This window comes from Stigmatopora nigra, chromosome 15 (assembly GCF_051989575.1).
Source record: "Stigmatopora nigra isolate UIUO_SnigA chromosome 15, RoL_Snig_1.1, whole genome shotgun sequence".
Classification (NCBI taxonomy): domain Eukaryota; kingdom Metazoa; phylum Chordata; class Actinopteri; order Syngnathiformes; family Syngnathidae; genus Stigmatopora; species Stigmatopora nigra.
Window position 1 is genome coordinate 8,135,202 of NC_135522.1, and position 18,729 is coordinate 8,153,930.

General features: G+C 41.7%; 1 protein-coding gene across 1 annotated transcript; it reads left to right on the forward strand.

The window, feature by feature from the left end:
• The first annotated feature begins 1,575 nt into the window (after window positions 1-1,575).
• Window positions 1,576-18,525, forward strand: bptf (bromodomain PHD finger transcription factor). Its single transcript, XM_077733795.1, has 30 exons — window positions 1,576-2,284; window positions 3,298-4,120; window positions 4,500-4,720; window positions 4,792-4,977; window positions 5,565-5,735; window positions 5,821-5,900; window positions 6,033-6,385; window positions 6,686-6,817; window positions 6,921-7,050; window positions 7,163-7,298; window positions 7,387-7,617; window positions 7,702-9,136; window positions 9,281-9,405; window positions 9,738-9,866; window positions 9,993-10,143; window positions 10,317-10,437; window positions 10,532-10,787; window positions 10,862-10,989; window positions 11,079-11,136; window positions 11,229-11,422; window positions 11,658-12,720; window positions 12,832-14,147; window positions 14,220-14,302; window positions 14,387-14,612; window positions 14,749-15,296; window positions 15,377-15,553; window positions 15,627-15,819; window positions 16,174-16,258; window positions 16,571-16,757; window positions 17,080-18,525. The coding sequence occupies exons 1-30, from the start codon at window positions 1,777-1,779 to the stop codon at window positions 17,093-17,095; spliced, it is 9,462 nt and encodes a 3,153-aa protein (XP_077589921.1). The 5' UTR covers window positions 1,576-1,776; the 3' UTR covers window positions 17,096-18,525.
• Window positions 18,526-18,729: the final 204 nt, after the last annotated feature.

Sequence of the window (18,729 nt, forward strand, 5' to 3'; positions counted from 1 at the left end):
CAACTGGTGGAGCTGGTTTTCAAAGAAAAGGCTTTTTAAAATGTTCTCAAGGAAGAAATTTGATGATAAAACAATATTGTTGGTGATTTATTTTTGGTAAATGGTATGCTTTTTACCAAATAAAGCTTTTTTTATTCTCTTAAGTGATGAAACTATTTGTAAAAGTAGGTGCATGTTCAATGCAATGCGTGGCTGTGGGCTGCAGGCTCTTTACCATATGTTGTGTCCAGCAGCATGTCATTCCAGCATTTTAAGATGATTGAAGGATTTGCACGAAGCGGGGCATGAAAGTTAAGCTTTGCAATCAAATGACCCGTTTGTGCAAGGCACATTATGTTTAAAATTTCCTGTCATTCCATTGGGTGTCAAATCCCAGGCCTAGAGGTCACTTTCAGTGACGTGCACAGTACTTTTTTTCTTGTTTTTCATACACTGTATTCATTTTTTAAATTAATTTATTTATACAATTTTTGTTTTGCGTGTATGTCAGATAAGATGTACTACTACTATACTTGTTTTTCTCTTAAATAGTGCCTTTATCAGAATGCTCCTGCAGTTGAACCTTCTTTTTCAACTCTGGTTAGTCCTGTTAATCATATCACATTTAGCTGCAAGCTGAAGTGTAACCCTCATTGTCTCCTAAAACATACTCTACTGTATTCTACTCGTACTCATGTGATACTCATACTTCAAATTGCCTATATTTCTGAATGCTTTTTTGTATGCATGTTCTTCTGCGTGTTGTTGGTTTGCTTGTTGTCGTCTTTTTAAGTCATGTTTACCAGCAAAAGGGTAAAATGCAATTCTCTGGCTATACATAAGACATCCAATAAAATGGGCAGACCAGTTTAATCTTGAAAAGGTTACTTTATCACCCCTGGCATTTGCTAATTCTTTATTTTTACTTGCTCCCTTCTGTTGATAAGTCTGAGATGAAGACAACTGTCTGTTATTATTGTGTCCTGTTTGTAGGGTTTTATGTACTGATACTCTAGGTTAGTCTAGTAAAATAAAAAGACAATTTATGGAATGGATAAAAGCACATCCATATCGGCCATGCATACTTAGAGGGATTGAAAATTAAAATGCCAGTCTTGAAAATATGTTTTCTTCCAGATGACTTCAAGTTGTTTTGTCCTGTCATTTTACTGCCACCTGCTGGTTATATATTGAATGTGTATAAATATTGTAAATATATATACAAGTCATTTGTACTGTTTTCCTAGCTATTTTAATATTGGTTAATGTTTGACTGCCTTGAAGTTATGGAAATATGAATTGAAGTGGCTACTTTCAAAATATATTTAATTTAATCCATATCCTATTGATAGAGCACATTCTAACTGAAAGAATATTAAAAATACTTGTACTACTTGTAATTACAAAAAACGTCACTTAATTTTTAAAATGGAAATAAAGGAGGGAAATGAAGAAATAGTAATGTTGATGCAACAAATAGTATACTAATAGTATTTTCTTTAGGTTTTTGTTGCCATTTGGAGCCAGTAGCTGTACCACGTGATCCGAGTGGTGGGGGCCTTGTGTTTGCAGACCCAGAGACAGAAAAGAAAAATGGCGGCTCTAGGCGAACCCGAACGGGACGCCGGGCTAACGTTTTGAGCTTTCACAGCCGAGGAAACTCACGGGCTTCGCGGCTTTGCATGCCCACTGCCCCCCGATCGCACCGGTCCTACGCGAGGACCGAATTTCGTCGGCTTCTTCGTCGCCTCAGCGGACGCAACCATAGGGATTGTAAAATAAACGCGTTCGCCTATCATGAGAGGGAAAAGGGGCAGGCCGCCCAAACCGCTAGCAACCGAGGAGCATTCACCAGCTCCGGCTACGACCAGGGGTTTGCGGCCGAGAAGGAATATCAAGCCCCGCTTCCGAGACAGCGGGGATGAAGAGGTCGAGAGCCCCGCCCGGAAAGCACCAAAGCCGGCGAGGAAAAAGAAAGCGGGATCTGTCATCTCGACGCGAGGTAGGGGACGAGGCAAAGGTGGCCGTGGTGGAAGAGGGGGTCGTGGAGGCAAGAGGACGCCTGGCAACAAAAACATCGTTTACGACGACCACGAGAGCGAAGAGGACGACGACGCCGTCAGTTTGCGATCAGAGGAGGAAGAAGTCGTTGAGGAGGACCCTCGATCTGAAGAGGACGAGGGCCTTAAGAATGACTCGGACTGCTTGGATGATGTACTGGACGAGGAGGAGGAGGTGGAGGAGGATGCCAGCTACTGTACGGAGAGTAGCTTTCGGAGTCAGAGCACGCATGCCAGCACCCCGGGTAATTTAACAGAAAATCATACCTAAATGTGTTATTCATTAAGTGACGTTTAATCCCCTCTGATGGTTTGCATGTTTTGATACATGAAGCACTTAGGTTATTGTTCAAAATGGAGAACGCACACTAATGGAATACAGGCCGCGGTCTGTGTCCCGTATGCAGGTGCATTCGTGAGTTAGATCAATCTAGCTAAACGTGTTTACTTTTTTTAGTAGTACGTCACGTAGATGTTTGTGACCTGCTTTGACGTGTACGGCTCCGGGTTATGGCATTGTTTTGCATTCCTGGGAGTAGCATCCAACGCTAGCGTTAGCAAGGCAAATTAGCTTGCACATCCAAACATGTTGCTGTCAACCACAACTGGGCAATGTGATCATATCAGTACAAGTAGTAAATTACGCAGCTTGTACTTTGGGGATACAAAGTTGGAAAACTGGTTTCGATCCTTAACTCATGTCTCATTTTTGACACAGATCGACGTCCAATTTATTAAAACAGAGGACAGATTGTGAATGCTTAGGGTTCACAACTATTGACTTTGCTAGATGTTCAATCCATTTTAATTAGGAAGTGCAAATGAGCATGAGTTATTTACAAAAATATTTAATATGTTGATTGAAAGTTTGCATTTAAACCTTTTGATTGCTTGTCATAATAAACAAAACTTTCCAGGAATCTTCTACTGAGAAAAATTGTTGCATGTTGTAAATGCATTGTTTACAAACATTCAGCTAAAGCACCCTTACTTTACAAAAATAATACTATCAACAAATATTAATCTTATTCCCAAATGGGTCTATAACTAGAGGGAAATTTGTACCTACATCAATAAAAGGCAACTCTTGTTTATTATTATTATGTAATTATAAATTACATATAACAAATCTTATTTCTATCTCATCCCATTTAAACAGGAAATTACTTCAATCTAATGAATTGATTTTAGCACATTTGTTCTTGCCTTAAGTTTCTCTGTGAAAAGACTAATTTGCTGATACTGATATGTCCCACAGGAAGGAAGAAGGTCCACGCCCCCCGACCCCGCACCCCCATTCTGGAGGAGAAAAACATTCCTTCTCTTGATCTACCCCAATCGTCTGAGGATCTCTTGGTCCCTCGTGAAGAGCTGCTAAACGCCACCTCCGTCTACGAGGTGCTACGGAACTTCAGCGCGGTACTCCGGCTGTCACCCTTCCGCTTTGAGGACTTTTGCGCGGCACTCATCGGCCAAGAACAATGCACTTTAATCGCCGAGACTCACATTTCTCTACTGAAGGCCATCTTGCATGAAGAGGAAACTTCCAACACTAGTTTCGGGCCCGTTGACCTCAAGGACAGCGTCAACTCCACTCTTTACTTCATCGATGGCATGACGTGGCCGGAAGTTTTACGGGCTTACTGCGAGAGTGACAAAGAGTATCACTACGTCCTCCCTTATCAGGAACTGAATGATTATCCTTTTGGTCCTGTCGAAAATAAGATCAAGGTGCTTCAGTTTCTGGTGAATCAGTTTCTCACGACCAACGTTGCTCGTGAAGAGCTGATGTCTGATGGCGTCATGCAGTATGACGATCACTGTCGTGTGTGTCATCGTCTGGGTGACCTGCTCTGCTGCGAAACCTGCTCTGCGGTTTACCACTTGGAGTGTGTAAAGCCACCGCTAAAGGAGGTCCCGGAAGATGAGTGGCAGTGCGAGGTCTGTGTGGCGCATCAAGTGCCCGGTGTTACGGACTGTGTGACGGAAGCACAGAAGAACAGGCCCTACATACGCCAGGAGCCTATTGGTTATGACCGACACCAGAGAAAATACTGGTTTCTTAGCCGAAGAATTATTATGTAAGTCAAAGGGCCCCGTTGCAAACAGTTTCCGTCAATGATTTTGCATATGATCTTATTTGGGGTATCTTTAAACTACTGAATCTGCAACAGGGAGCCAAATAGCTCAATTCATGGAAGAATTATTTGTTCAATATCAGACCTGATAATTGAGATAATTATATAGTTAATTATAGTTATATAGATGCTTTGTAGTTCCACTCTGGGGTCCCAGGTACAATTGAGCCAAATGTATGAATCCAAAATTGCACAATGAATGAATTTAAACGTCATAAATTAGAATGAATGATAAATAGCCAATGAAAGAGATTTTTTTTTAGATTTTATATAATTTATGACATGTTTCCAACTTTTTCTAATGTTTTTTTCTTGTTACCAGTGAAGAGGATGGAGAGCACGAAAAGAAACAAATCTGGTATTATAGCAGCAAAACCCAGCTTGACGAGCTCCTCGAGTGCCTCGATAAGGAGTACTGGGAAACAGACCTCTGTGCAACTCTGGAAGAGATGAAGGTGGAAGTTCAAACGCATATGGACATCACAGAGGAACTTACGAATACTGCTTGTGGAAACAATAAAGCCTACCTCACTGCTGTCAATGGTAAGCATTTGTTATTTAGTTTTGTTGTAGGCCTTACCATCAAATGCCAATTTGTGTCCTTTTTATGACAGAGAATCTCAAGGAACGGTTAAAGAGCCAACTGAAAACACAACAGTCAGACGGGCAAGAAGACGAAGTGAAGCCGCCAGCAGAAACAAGTTCTGCACAGACAGTGAGTGATGCAGCCAAAGTCAAATCACAGCTTGGAGATGGAGAGCCAATGGACACCGATATCCAGGACGCCACTACTTCACGAGGTAAATGGAAACTGTATGCATAACTGCGGCTTATAGTCCGGAAAATACGCGAGCTGTGTTTATACCGTCCATCCTCGAAAGGGTTGCGGGGGGTTGCTGGAGCCTAACCCAGCTGTCTTTGGGCAAAAGGCAAACCACACTCTAAACTGGTCGCCAGTCAGTCGTAGGCCACACAGAGACAAACAATCATCTAAACCCCCAATGACACTGCCATCAGCGGGAATTGAGCCCGCGCTTGTCCGCACCAAAGTCCGGCGACTGAACCACTACACCACAAGGCAGCGGATTAAATACATTTGATTATATTTTCAACTTTTTTTTTCATTTTTACACAAAATCATACCTCTTTGCATTAATAATCTAGTCACATCGTTACTGAGTACACTAATTATGACCAAATAATTGTGGTTTTACAAAAGCACTGTTTTTATTCCCACCCTGGTTCCACCTTGCTAAATTTGGCTTAGTAACAAGGGCCCATTTTCAATACCATTGTACTACCACTAAGTAATAAACTTTCATTTCACCAGTTATACGTGTAAAGCATGTGTTTATCCATTTTTCTGCTTCACCTCATTTCTTTAAAGGTGAAAATACAAAAGTCAAGCCGAGCAGTGAATGTACGCTAGAAGAAGCCCATGACAAGCAACCAGAAGGAGGTTGCCAGGTCTCAAACAGCGCGACATCCAGTAAACCAGAGCAGCCAGACCTGTTTGAGAGGTCTTCTCGGTCTTCTTTTACTAGTCAAGATGGCACAGGTGCACCATTTTATATCTTAGATCAGGGATGATTTTGTAGTTTGTTGTTCTCCCAAAGTAACACCGTCCTTTTTCTGATTGACAGAGGAGGCTAGTGAAAATCTCAGGAGCAGCACAGCAACTGGATCAGCACCAGAAGCTATAAACCCCAGAAAAAGCAAAGAGGTGACAAAGGCGACATCATGTTTTTTTTTAAATATACACTAAAGATAGGCCTGCATTTACTTGAAACAAATAGACTAAAATAATTTTATTGACGTTATTTAGCTAACTAAAGCTTCCCTTTTTGTGTTTTAGTCATCTCCTGCTGGCCCAGATGTCGAAACATCACATTCCAGCTTTTTAAAAAGTGACCTTACGGTCAACTTGAACAATTTGTTCAAACTGGGCCAGGAAGGTAAATATAGGGTATACCACAACCAATACAGCACCAATATCCTGGCTCTCAACAAGCATCAGCACCGAGAAGATCACGACAAAAGGCGCCACCTCTCCCACAAGTTCAGCTTGACGACTGCGTCTGAGTTCAAGTGGAACGGTTCCATCTACGGATCCCGGGGTCCGACAATCAACACCCTTCGTTTCAATATCATCCAGCTAGAGAGCAATGTCCCGACGCCTTTTATGCACCCTAACTGGGCAGCACACAGGTTAGAACTTTCATCCAAATTGTTCATTTTTATCATGTCTTGGTTTGCATGTCAAAACAGCAATGTACTTTAGTTAGAGATATTTTTTTTAAAGTTTAATCCACACATTACTACTATTTGTCTTAATGAGAAGCAAAATATTCTGTCTTCACACTGTACCTTTATCGACATAAATGGGAATTCACAGTACTTTCAACTGTGTTACTACTCCTAGTGACAAAAACAGATGTTGGACCACTTATTTTGCCATTGTTCTTGCAATTGAATAACAATATAAAACATGTTTTTATTCATTTATAGAAGCAACTGGAACAAAGCAGTACAAATGTGCAGCAAGGCGAGGGAATTTGCCCTGGCCTTGGCTATACTGGAGTGTGCCATCAAACCAGTCGTCATGCTGCCTGTGTGGAAAGAGTCTCTCGGACACACAAGGTCACGTGTGTGTCACTACAGGAATTATACTACAGTCACATAGTATAACAATATACTTGATTAGGATTAGATACGCTTTTTAAAATAAGTTTTTCTGTAACAGGTTACATCGTATGTCTGCCATGGAGCGTGAAGAAAAAGAGAAGGTGAAAAAACGGGAGAAAAAACTGGAGGACGAGGAGACTCTCCAGCAGGCCACATGGGTGAAATATAGTGTTAACATCAAACACCAGGTGAGGAAAAAGTAGCAGAAAAATGACCTTTTTGTCTTCATATAATCATGATTACATTTGTAGACTGTTAAATGTATGCTTCTCCATAATTTATTTTTCCTATATTGACAAGGTGTGGAAGCAAAAGGGTGAGGAATACAGAGTGACGGGGTATGGTGGCTGGAGTTGGGTCAGTAAGACTCGTGTACTACGTTTTGTTACCAAGTTACCAGGAAACACCAACGCAAACTATCGAAAAGAAATTGAAGGTAAGGAACAAAATGATTTTTTAAATTTTTTTTATCTAGCCTAAAATTGCCAATACCTAAACATGAATACTTGATTCTGTCTTCATAGCAGCCAAAGCAGCCAAGAGAAATTCTGCATGCACAAATGAACAGAAAAGGGCACAAGATGAAAAGGAGCCCACTCAAAATACAGAAGAAAACAAGCAGCAGACCTCCTCAGAACAAGAAACATCTAAAGATTTGGAAACAAAGCTTTTAGAAGAGAAGCAAGAAAAGGGTGGAAATTGCAAATTGGAGATTGAACCCAGCCTTAATACCGTCCCTAAAAATGAAGAAAAGGGTAATATATTGATGTCCCAGTAGAGTTTGATATGTTCTCCTTTAGAGATCTCAAGGTATTTAATAATCTTACTATTTTTTCTAGAAAACATTGAAAACAAAGGCTCTTCGGTACCTGCTGAACAGTCTGAAAAAGAAGAACCAATCCAGAAATCTGAAAAACTCAAAGAGGAGACCCCTGTACCGAAGCCTTTATATGACGTTGTCAATGTGAGTGAAGGATTCCATTTACGGACAATTTATAAACAGAAGGTAAAGCCTTCTAAATTGGATGGACTCTTGGAGAGGCGTGTGAAACAATTCACTTTAGAAGAGAAGGAGAGACTAGAGCGGTTCAGACCGTCGGGATTGCTGTCAAAAATTGCTTCTGCACGGTCTTCCTCTGTAGTCAAGACTGAAGGAACTGCATCAGTTAAACAGCGGCCTATTGAGAGTCCCGTTAAAACCGAAGCAAAGCAAGAGAATGATACAGTTGTTAAAAAGCTTGAGTTTGAAGAGGAACATAAGGAAGGCAAAATAAAAACTGATGTTGAATTGGACTCTCAGGCAATCAAACACAGCATACAGTCAGAAATCTGTCATTTGCATAGCAACAGTGCTGCTACGCCACTTAAAGAAGTTAATGGAGAACCTGCTGGAAGCACTGGGATCAATGGTAAAAGCAATTATATATCTGAAGCAATGGAGACTCCAGAGAAATATCAGAAACAAGAGGCAGCACCATTAGGGGAGAACATAAAAAAACGTAGCTTTGAGGAAATGGAGCGAGACAGTCGACAAACTAATACGGGTGCTGACGACGAAGGCAAGATCAATGCAGAGCAGGTGAATGGAGAAACTGGGATTATTGCTGGTTCAAATCCAGTCCAAGGAGAAAACAAAGAGCCTATCAAACCTTTAATGAATGGAAATGTTTCCCAAAGTGCTTCACAATATGGCAGTCATCCACCTTCAAAGATCCCTAAACTTGAGCATAATGTAGCTATTACACGAGATTCTCAACATATTAAAGAAGGAACAGTGCAGGCTACTTGTCAAAGTTCAACTCCGTCTTCCCTTAATAGTGTGGACAACTGCAGTAACACAAATGATGTAAAGACATCCACGCAAAATGTACTACAGCCTCCAAATCGCACAGAATCTTTGACTTCAACCTCCACCAATAAGCCAGTCATCTCTCAGAAGTCTGCCAATGCAGGTGTCACTAATTCAAAGGTGACCATCGCCACGGCGAATGGTTCTCTGGTGATAAGCTCCGAGTATACCACTAGTGACAGAGTCAGTCTTCTTAAATTTAGCAAATTTAGGAAGGCACGATCAGGCACAGCACTACCATCCTATCGCAAATTTGTCACCAAAAGCAGCAAAAAGAGCATCTTCGTCCTACCCAATGATGACCTGAAGAGGCTGGCGAGAAGAGGAGGGTTCCGAGAGGTTCCCATATTTAACTACAATGCAAAACCAGCCATGGATATTTGGCCCTACCCTTCACCTCGGCCTACGTTTGGAATCACATGGAGGTTAGCATTGCATCTCCATCTTTTTTTTTTCTTTTTGGGGACTATTCCAACTGTTTTTTTTATATATATATATGACTGTTTCTTATCTAAGGTTAGAAATGTATTTTGTAAAACTCTTCATTGTTTTTTCCTTTCCCTGGTTAGGTATCGTCTTCAGACAGTGAGATCACTGGCAGGAGTAAGCCTAATGCTCAGGTTACTGTGGGCCTGTCTAAGGTGGGATGACATGGCTGTGAAGCCTTCCATTGGTGTCAGCCTTACAAGGAAAGGTAGGAACACAACCATTTACAGTTGTATTCATTTATTTTCTTATAAAAACAGGTTGCATTTTTCTTTACTTTTTTACCATGTAAAATTCACATTAATGTGGCTTTTGCATATTTTGCAGAAGTATTTGGGTTGCTTCTTACATTACAAACCATAATTCTTAGCTTAGTTCAAGTTTTAAAATTCCCCACATATTGGATGGTTTGTCTGTGTGCTATGATTGACAAGCGACATGTCCATTTTGTTAACTGCTGATATCAGCCCCCATATGGACTAGTGAATTGAAAATGGATGGGTGATATACCTTGTTAACATGTTGGATTATCTTTTCCAGAAACCACAGAGACTGATATCACCACAACAGAGATCATTAAGCGAAGAGATGTGGGACCTTATGGCATCTACTCAGAATACTGTATCAGGAAGATTATCTGTCCTCTTGGAAACAAGGATTCCAATAAAGGTAGTGTATATATGCAGTAGTAATTTAGGATATTGCAAACCTAACAACTTTGCCGAAACAGGACTCAACTGTGGCTCCATGCATAGGAAATAATTAATAATGATAATCTCTCTTTCTTATGAACAGAAACTCCAACTCCACAAAGGAAAGGTCTGCGATCGAGTGCTTTGCGACCCAAGAAACAGGAGCCAACCAAACCAACTGGACCTATTGCCGTGGAGAAATGGATTCCTGAAGAGGACCTGGAGTTGTGGGAGATCAGAGCCTTTTCCGAAAAGTGAGAATCATATTGTAACTTAAGAATGTCAGGAGATGATTATTTGTGCTATATTTCAACTAATGTCACTCACTATGAAAAACTCAACACTATAAAAGTGCCTTTCAGGACTTTAGTGGTACACGATTTCATGAAAGTAGTTCACGTACTACCTTTTTTCCTTGCTTTTATAGATTGGAGAAAGATAAATCGCAAGGAATAGATTCCTCCAAAACTATCACTTTTAAGAATGCAGAAGATGTCAAGCTGCATTTGGAGAATCAGCTTAAACAGACTAGATTGGCTGCCCAGCAGGTGAGAAAACAACACATTACTGCTGTTTACCTTATAAGACGTCTCATTTGTAGTGATTTTAAAAATTAAATCTTCATTGAATGTGCTGTTTTAGAAACGTTTTGAACAACAAGCAACATACACACCTACAACAACAACACCCACCACTTCCTCCATCACCACTTCCTCCAGCACTTTAGCTTCTGTCAGTACACCTATGTCTACTGGACAGAAAACACTTGCGGTAACATCGGGAACCAAGATGGTCTTGGCCTCCAAATTGAGTTCTCCACTCGCCCTGCATCAAGACAAGAACTTCCACCAGTCTTTTGCCACATGGGTCAAACAGGGTCAAACCAGTAGTAACACAGGTAAATGTGCATGTAAGCTAATAATCCATCTACAATATAAAAAAACATGTTTTATATCTTTGTTCTTTCAAAAGAGGAGAATAAAAGCACCAGTATATTCCCATCTGGCCCTCCTGCAAACTTGAGAACCTACAGTACGCTTCACCCTACAACTGGGAATATCAACCTCAGAGCTACTAACTCATCATCTTCACAACAAAAGGTATTTTGCCTTTGGAACTTGAGTCTTAGTGAACCTTACCTAAAGTAAGGCATCATATTAAACAATAGTTGCTTTTGTTTTGGGTCCAGATGGTGAAAGTAGGAAGCCAAACTCAAGCTTGTGTAAATCCTCTGTTGGCTTCACAAGGTATTATTTCTATTTCTTTTAAATATGCTTATCCAATTGAACTATTGCCTTAGAGATTTTTTTATTTTTTTATCTTTGTTCCTTGCTTCTAGGCAATTCCCAAAAGCTAAGCCAAGTTGGATCTGCTGTATCTGGCGCTACTCAGACATCTGATGGTCAGAGAGTCACAGGTCCCTTGCCAACACCCGGGCAGCGACCAGCGGCTCCCTCCCAGCCAAGTAGACCACAGCAGGGTCAAGTCAAACTCACTATGGCACAGCTCATGCAGTTAACACAGAGTGCTGAGGTAAGGGATTGTTTAAAACGTCTAAAGTTCTATTGTAGAACCTTTTGTTTGATTAAATGTTCATTCACCCATCCCAGTCAAGAATAACTAGACTGCTAGTGTCGTCAATGGATGCCAATGAGAACCCTATACTACTGGCTTAAGCTTGTCTTGACCTCTCATTCTTGGTCTTTTGGTTCTATTTAATCTTTGAAATTGAAAAATAATTATTTTATTTTTTCTTTTACCACTTCAGGCAGGAAATCCCGGTCTAACTGTAGTGATCCAAGGTCAAGGCCAGACTGAGGGCCAGCTGCAGATTGTCCCACAGGGTGTGACAGTCATCCCCTCGGCTGGTCAGCAGCTTATGCAGGCAGCCATGCCCAATGGCCAAGTACATCGCTTCCTCTTCACTCCAATGCCAGCATCTTCATCAGTTCCAACTTCTTCCCCAGTTGCAGCTGTTCCTGCAAAACCTACTGCATTGCCAAATCCCCAAACCCAAATAGCAACACCTGCTATATCCAATTCCACCGTCCAGACTCCTCCTTCACCCTTGCCACAGCCCCAAATGGCAGCGCCTCACCCTTCCCCAACACAACCCATTCCTGCTCCTTCTCCCCAACCAAGTTCAAATTTGGCTTCCAACCCAACCTCTGTTCCTACACCTCCCCAAGTGTCAACCTCCATTCCTACAACAGTGCACGTTTCTCCGCAAGCACCAGTACAAAGTATCATTTCTGCACCATCAACCCAAATAACTCCTGTTGTAACCCAGGCTACGTCACAAACACTAGTTTCATCGTCGTTAACAGCCTCCCCCCCAGTACAACCTGCATTGGCAACATCTGTGCCTGCCTTACAACAAAATGTAGACCAATCTGTGATTCAACCCCAAATATTAGAAAATACTCAAACAGCAGTAGCTGTTAAAGGACAAGTCTCCCCTCAATCCCAGAACCAGACTCAAACTTTGTCCACATCAACAACCTTTAAATCTGCTCCTGTCCCAGCGAATGTTACAGTCCCTCCCTCTACTTTTGTCCCACTGCCAGGGAATACTTCTGTCCAATTTGCTAAATCCACTCAACTGCAGTGCATATCTACATCTCTCCCCTCACCTGTCCAAGTCTCAACATCTGCCCTCACTTCTGTTTCTTGTCCTGTCATCGCTGTCGTATCAAATCAAATTGGCGTCCTATCCTCGGCTAACACACTTAGCCAAATTCCAACTGTAGCCCCCCTTCCTCTTCATCCACAGGCAGGAAATGCTGTGGTCACCCCAGTCACGGCAACATGTACAACACCTTCAGTGCCAGGTAATGAGCCGATTTATACAGCTCTAACTGCATTTTGTGATTTAAGATATTTACTTCTGAATATTTTGTGCATTCAGTTTGCATCTCTATTTCTCTCCTATCCTGTTACAGCACTAATAGAGCAAAGGACCGCTCAGCCCCAGGTTTGGAAACCAGGTACATGTGAGGCCCGCATTCCAGTCCATTCTGTTCAACAGGCAACCATTCACAACCCACCTGCCCTAACTGCAGTTCCTGTCTGCACTCTGGCATCAGGCTCTGGTTCGCCTTTGCCACAAGCGTCTATTTCCCTGCAATCTCATATACAGCACCCTGCAGCAGTTTCTGTACAGCAGGTGTCTCAGATTCCCATCTCTGCGGTGCAGCTCCAAATGAAGGCATTACCCGTCTCCACGGTTGTGACTACAGTTAGACAAACCCAAATAGTCAATCAACTGCAGCCCCAAACTCAAAATCAAATCTGTACACAGATTCAGGTCCAGCCTTCTGGTCAAGCTCAACAATTGCAACACATTCAGTCTCCGCCTCATCTCCAGGCGCAAGCCCAACTCCACCCTCAAATCAGAGTTCAATTTCAGCCACAGACTCAGCAAGTATCCCAACCCAAACTGCATCAACTTCCTCAAATTCAACCCCAGGTTCAGTTTCAGTCACCGAAGCCAGCCTTGCCCCAGGTCCAAGCTCAGTACCCGTCCCAAACACAAGGTGCACTTCAAACGCAATTGCAAACACAACCTCAAACTCTCCAACAGCCTCAGGCTCCAGCCCAACCTCAGGTTCAGGTCCAGTTTCAGCAAACAAACCAGATTCCCACTCCAACTCAAGCATCGCAGCAATCTCAAATTGGGAGTCCCTCACCAATTAAAAGTCCACTTCAAACTCAATTCAAAGCTCAGCCACAAACGCAGGTTCAAATACAAACCCAACCCCTTGTGCAAGGGCAGGTCCAAGTCCAGTTCCAATCGCCAAACCAAACCCATGTTAAAGCTCAGCCACAGCTTCAGGTCCAGCCTTCCATTCGGCATCAGCTCATCACACTTCCAGGGATTCAACAACCAGTGCAGCTCTTGTCAGCTCTTCCACCTCACGTTGCGGCCCAGATCCAAGCGCAGATTCAAGCACAAGCACAGCAGCAAAGTGGTGCCGTTCCGCAGCAGATCAAACTACAACTGCCTATCCAGATCCAACAGACGGGGGGTCAAATACAGGCACACCAAATCCAGAACATGGTGACCATCCAAACACCCACAAACCTGCAGGACAAACTGCAAAATGTGCAGCAACAAAAAGACCAGCAGTCGCATCAGCATCACCACACAGTGAAACAACAACCTACCCCACCTAAGAAAAAGAAATATCACGAGAAGAAGGAGCTCAAGGATCCAAATCAGTTGGCCGTGAGCCCAGGAGATGGTCTTCATAAACAAGTAAGACTGTCAAACAATGACCAGTCAATTGATGCATATTTCAGCACTGATATTGTGTATTGTCGCGGTCAGGTGGGAGCAAAGCAGAGTGTTGCCACGGAACAGCTAAAGCAGAGGAAAACGCTAGCTGCCGCTGAGCGAGAAGAGAACCAAAGGTTTGGCAATTTAGCTTGATCGAATTTACATTTAACATTGTTTGTGGTGGACACTTGCTGTAATGTCCTGTCTTCTTTCTCCAGAATGATTGTGTGCAACCAGGTGATGAAATACATTTTAGATAAGATAGAGAAGGATGAGAAGCAAGCAGCCAAGAAAAGAAAAAAGGAAGAAGTTGTTGAGCAAAAGCGCTCTAAACAGAATGCCACCAAGCTGACGGCATTGTTGTACAAGCACAAAGAACACTTGAAGGCTGAGATTCTAAAAAAGAGGGCTCTGCTGGATAAAGACCTTCAGCTGCAAGTGCAGGTAAGCATTCATTCAACTGTGGTTAAAACAGTAAGTATATAGAGTTTGGTGAGGGCCGTCAGGCTTATAAAGCCTTGGGGAAAGCCTGCATGCAGAGTTCTGTTTGTCATGACGCATTTCCTTGAATTGCACACAGGAGGAGCTGAGGCGGGACATTGCCAAACTACACAAAGAAAAGGAGAAGGCTCGAGCTGCCATTGCTCAGGCTGCGGCAGCAACTATCAAGTCATCCTCCCTCTCCTCACACTCTTCACAATCTTCTCACTCCACACATTCTTCCCACCCCTCACACTCAAAACATTCCTCTCACAGCGCCCGCATAGCCGGACCGTCTTCCTCATCGCATAAACGCAAGCGGGAAGAGGAGCGAGACAAAGACCGAAACAGGGATAAGGAGCGGCATCGTGACAAGAAACGGGAACGCGAACGAGACAAAGACCAGGATCGGTGCAAAGATAGAGAAAAAGACCGAGACCGCGATCGAGAGAAGGAGAGGGTGCAAGAACAAGAGCACATCCGACCTCAAGACAGGGAGATGGGCAGAGAAAGGGAAAGAGACAAAGACCGAGATCCATTCTCACTAAAACACAAGAAAAAGAAGAAGCAGCTCTCCTCTACTTCAAGGGATCACAAGAAGGACAATAAACTATACTGTATCTGTAAAACACCATACGATGAGTCCAAGTAAGCTGTCCATCAGAGCACACTACAATGAAGACTTGCTCATGTTGATTTGATACCAGTCAATCTGTCTTTGCGCTCAGGTTTTACATTGGGTGTGACCTGTGCTCCAATTGGTTCCATGGTGCCTGTGTGGGAATCACTGAGAAGGAGGCCAAGAAGTTAGAGGACTTTGTGTGTAATGATTGTAAAAGGGGCCATGAAGGAGGAAGCAAAGAGGAGCTCTACTGCATCTGTCGGACACCATACGACGAATCACAGTACGTTTTCTTACACCTACTTGCATTATTTAAGTGATGTGATTTTTCTGACTATGATTTATTTTTGTTTCAGGTTTTACATCGGTTGTGACCGGTGCCAGAACTGGTACCATGGGCGCTGTGTGGGCATCCTACAGAGCGAGGCCAATCACATCGACGTGTACGTTTGCCCGCAGTGTCAGTCAACAGAAGACGCCATGACGGTCCTCACGCCACTTACTGACAAAGATTATGACGGCCTGAAAAGAATATTACGCTCCCTACAGGTATGCAACCTTCTTTGGACACAAAAGTCTTCACTGAATCATCATGCTTTGCACAATCTTTCATGTCCTGTTATCAAGTTTACAGCATCATGCCTACAATGTTCTATTGTGAGCAATTATCATTGTTTTTCCCCTTAGCTCAGCTGATTCTTAACGATATGCTGTTGATTTAATTTATATAAATATAGGGCAATGCTTTACTCTGGTCTTTGGCCAGCCTTTTCACTGTAATGCATTCTGATCAAGTTAGAAGTGTAACAAAGTACTCATTAGCCAGTGGGTTTAATCTCAAAACACATTAATGTGAGAATTTGTTTGAAAACAGCTTAATATTATATTTCTCTGTTTAAACAGTCTCACAAGATGGCGTGGCCTTTCCTTGAACCAGTGGATGCACATGACGCACCAGATTATTATCGCGTCATTAAAGAACCAATGGGTAAGAGCAAGTATTTTGCCATCAATTAGATTTTTTTTGCTTCTGTCTTGAAAAGATTTTAACGAACAAGCAAATATTCAGTGCAATGGCAGAAATCTGGGACAGGTTTTTTTGCATATTGATTATATGACGTTATCATATTACTAGATAGTTATTTTATACTTTCTTGTTTAGCACTGTTTTAATGTGGTGAAGTTTTAAGCATACCCTGAGACCCCGCCAGGTTTATAAAGCACCAATGATTTAAAGTTGAGTTTGCTATAAATGGTTAACCATTTCCAAATGACACTAACTCAAAATTCTCCCTGGCAGACTTTTCCACAATGGAAAGCCGATTACAAAAACGGCATTACCGCAAGCTCACGGAGTTTGTGGCCGACGTGACCAAAATCTTTGACAACTGTCGCTACTACAACCCCAATGACACGCCCTTCTTTCAGTGTGCGGAAGTGCTCGAAGGCTTCTTTGTACAGAAACTTAAATGTTTCAAAGCTGGCAGGTAAATTCCTATTCTCCCCAAATACTGCTGTCCTAGCATCAACATGCTTTTTTAAAAACTTTGAGTTCTGCATCTTTTTCACTAGTTGATTGCTTCTCTTGCATGCGTTAACCGAGTTCATCAATTGCTTGAACTAGCAGTTTGCATGAATTCAACAGAGATACTCATTTTTCTTGCCATGTCTGGCTCAGAAGAAGAGTTAACTGTCACAACTTAATGTCCATAAAGTGCTTGTTGATGACATTCGCCCGCCATGTCTGGGTTTGTTCACCTTTGCTGCATGCTTTTGATTTATGCCATCCCATTTTCTTCTGTCTTGCAGATTGTCAGATTCTTAAATGGGCCAGTCTAGCTGGACTCTGGACTGGACTAAAAGTCATGGCAAGATTGTTCAGTAATCACCATAAAGTGGCAGCCATGTTGAAGTTAGACCGTCAGTTGAATGATGAGGAAGTTTTTTTTTTTTGTGTGCGTCAACCCACGTCAAGTTTAATCATGATCAACAAGCTGCCACAGCAGTTAGCATTTTGGGGATGATTTTTTATTACAAATGGCCCAATTTCTATTTTATGATGTACTGTACATCTTGGGTTATGTTGGAGTCGAGTTTAACAGCTGAATATTTTATTACAGACATATTTATGAGAAGTATCACTTGACTCCACCTCCTTGGTTTGATCAGTGTTTAAGGTTAATGTACATACTTTTATCGTGTACAGTGGTTGTAATATATATCTTGTTTTTTAACAAATAATCTTTACATGAGAGTACCTGATCAACATTGATCATTATTTGGTTCCACTGTTGCCCAAAATATGTAATTTGTAGAAGTTGTCATTAAGGAAAAAGGCATTCCCCGAACATAACATCCAATGTGACATTAGGACCATCTGTCAGTAAAGCTTTTTTTTCTTTTCTTTGGTTTTTGCATCCGCTGTGTTTGTGCGATCATCGTCCACATTTCACAACAACAGAATATAAGGTTCAACTACGCCCTCTCTCCACGTGTTGTAGGTCTCATAACAACAAGCTACAGTCTCCGGCCTCTTAGAATACGTGGAACATTGCTGAAATGCAGAAAAATTAAAATACACTTGCCAAGATTTTGTTTGGCCCTTCCCCACTGTCCCTCTTTGACACCCATCCTGTTTTGGGGATGTGCTCCTTTAAGGGAGCAATCCAGCACTGTTGCTTTTACAGAGTCAGTCAGGCGCACCATTTATCTCCAAAGGACCTTTTTTATTATTATTTTTTTCTGTTATTGTAATCAGAACTGTATGGATGAGCTGGCATTTCACAGGAACTTTACCTCAGAGAAAAGACTCAAGGAGCTCTCATGTTTCCACTTTATTTTTTGATCATGTCTTTGGCTTTTTTTCCACCATTCTGGTTATAGTCACTGGCCATCCAAATGGGAAGTCGGAAATGGAATTAATGGCTGAGTTTTACTGAGCATACTAAAAAATTATGTTGTATCTACATCATTTTTGTACTGTTTCTATTGTTCAGGCTGGAGTGGCATGAGAAGGCAGTTCAGTACTAAATGTCTGGACAATAGTAGATGCTTGTTAGGCTCTTTACCTTGCTCTGCAATAGTGACTGACTGGAGAATGACAAATCTGTGTATTTGAAGATTTTTGCTCTGTTTGTAAAAAAAAAACTAAAAAGGAAAAAAAACAAAAAAGTCAAATTTTGACTTGATTTTTTTTTTATTACAGCTAAGAAAATATGTATGTATATTAAAGTGAATAAAATGTTGAGATATTGACTTTCTATTTTTACAAATTAGTTTAGTATGTGTATAGCTATATTCTCAAGAATAGATGAATGTAATAGTTCTTTAAAAAAAAAAAACTGAAATATACAACTGCCCAACATGTTAACATCAATGTGTAACTTTTTGATGAAATTCACACTATTTATTGCATTTTTCAGTCCACTGATTCTTTGTGTTAAATCGGTGCTTCTCTGT

Coding starts and splice junctions, on each gene's coding strand:
- bptf (XM_077733795.1), top strand. CDS start 1,777: ATGAGAGGGAAAAGGGGCAGGCCGCCCAAACCGCTAGCAACCGAGGAG. Junction 6,386..6,685: donor CCTAACTGGGCAGCACACAG/GTTAGAACTTTC, acceptor ATTCATTTATAG/AAGCAACTGGAACAAAGCAG. Junction 11,137..11,228: donor TCCTCTGTTGGCTTCACAAG/GTATTATTTCTA, acceptor CCTTGCTTCTAG/GCAATTCCCAAAAGCTAAGC.